Raw genomic sequence first — 2,116 nt, forward strand, 5'->3', positions numbered from 1 at the left:
TTACATTTCAAAATATTAATAACAACTATATTATAACAAAAATTAACTGAAATAAAATAAAATATTAAAATTTTATTTTAAAATATAAGCTTTCAACTAGTGGATAAGAGCAACATTTCTCATTTTATAGTTTAAAAAAGTACTAAAATAACAAAAACTTATAAATATATATATATATATATATATATAAAACAAAATTACTAAAACTTTAACTAAAATATAGTAATATATATATAAAAAAATACAATATAATAATACTAATACTAATACAAATAAAATCTATTTCATATATTAATAATAAAAAAAAAGTATCATTGATATACTATTAGGCTGATGATACACGGGGCAACTTTGGGCAATGTTGCTGTCAACGGGCAACCTGGTGAGACACAGGGCCCACGACCGATCTAAAGTATCCAGATAGAAATTTGTTGCCCATTCTCAATGGGAAAGTGCCCAAGCAACATCGCTCAAAAAGTTGCCCTGTGTATCATCAGCCTAATAGTATATCAATGATACTAAAGTAACACTGTTTAATACTTTGGTTAATCATGACTATGAACAAAAGAATAAAAAAGAAACTCACAGGTTCATATAGAGCAAATATAAGAAGAGCGATGAGAGATTGCAAGGTCACGAGGCGTTTTGGGTTACGTAAATCCCCAGAATATGGACTGGATTTAGTGCAGGAATCCATTTGACGAGGTAATGAAACCCGTCTCACATTCTCCTGCTGGGCATCCTTTATGTGAAGGGCTTTCACCAATGAAATACTCTCCACTGCAATGTTACAGATTAGAAAAGACAGACGTGACTTCAGGTTAAAGGCCATGCATTCATGCATTCAAAACGCTGGATAAACTGCTCTGTCCTAAACGTCTTCCATCAGAACAACATGGAACAGAACCGCATGATGACAGATATGCAGGGAGGGAAAGAAAACCTGCTGTATCCAGTGGCCGGTAAACACAGCCTCGTCACCAGCCTGAAGAACACAGTGGCCAAGAAAGGAAGCCCAAATGTCCTGGCACCAGGTACACACACTCTTTTGACCAATGTTACTAATTATCAATTGCCCAGTACATGATATTTTAGTGTAATTTCTTAAATATAGGGTTCGATAAGTTTCATTATATCATATAGATTTAGTGACTTGAGCAAACCTGAAATCCAAAGTAGCCTCTGAAATTAGACTACCAATAAGCTACAACCTAGCAACCATTCAGGATATCCTAGCAACCGCATGGCAATGAACCAAAAAAATATATATTCTGAACACCTTAGCAACTGCTTAGCAACACCCTGGCAACCACCCACAATACCTTAGCAACATGACAGTGAGTTTTGCAAGGACAAGCGCGGCTAACGTTTTATAGAAAACAAAAAAATCTAGTTTATATTCATAATATAATATATATATAACGTAAATTGATAATAGTTTCAGTTATACATTTCTAACTTTAAATTGTTTTAGTAAGATTAAAGTGTTAATAAACTTGATTCAAAGCACATAAAAACTTCCACTGTAAAAAAGGACTTGAATGCATTTTTATTTTATGTTTTCCAGTAAAATATCTAAAAAATCTTTAAAACAAGGTAAATGTATTTGAGAACAGTATTGTTAATGCTAACTACAACTATTAAAAACTAAATATTAAATATATACTATATAAATATTAACACTTTTAAAATTTGTTTTGGTAATTCAAATAAAGCTTAAATAAAACAAAATAAAACATGAATATTAGATGAAAAATAGACACACAAAAATGAAAATAAAAAACTGAAATATGCTGAAATCGAAGAACAAACATTATTAAATCGGAAATAAATTTAAATATTAAAAAATAATAATAATAAAAATAAATGACAACAGAACATAAAATTACTAAACAAATAAATGGATTCACACTGGAGAACTCAGCAGATGCTCCCTCCATCATATATGTAAGACACCCTGTTTTAAGACACACAATGCTTGCATGCAATTTTAGGGAGAAAAACTAAAACACATTTAAAGCACATGATTTGAGGAATCATTCATGTCTGGAGCATAAAGAGTTATGCACCACAGTCTAATACCAGGGTTATTATCGTTAACTAAAACTAAAACATA

The 2,116-nt window shown here is 31.0% G+C and overlaps 1 protein-coding gene across 3 annotated transcripts in view; it reads left to right on the forward strand.

Moving 5' to 3' along the window:
* myoz3a (myozenin 3a) overlaps window positions 1–2,116 on the forward strand; it is a 13,574-nt gene that overhangs the window by 6,089 nt on the left and 5,369 nt on the right. For 2 of the 3 annotated variants that reach the window (XM_016576198.1, XM_016576196.1), the window contains one exon: window positions 1,918–1,947. In XM_016576198.1, coding sequence (XP_016431684.1) covers window positions 1,918–1,947 — 30 coding nt within the window. Of the gene's footprint in view, window positions 1–889; window positions 1,035–1,917; window positions 1,948–2,116 lie in introns of all 3 variants that reach the window. The other variant, XM_016576197.1, reaches the window with a different exon arrangement.

The sequence above is a fragment of the Sinocyclocheilus rhinocerous genome, unplaced genomic scaffold, assembly GCF_001515625.1.
Source record: "Sinocyclocheilus rhinocerous isolate Xijiao unplaced genomic scaffold, SAMN03320098_v1.1 scaffold4219, whole genome shotgun sequence".
NCBI classification, from domain to species: Eukaryota; Metazoa; Chordata; class Actinopteri; order Cypriniformes; family Cyprinidae; genus Sinocyclocheilus; species Sinocyclocheilus rhinocerous.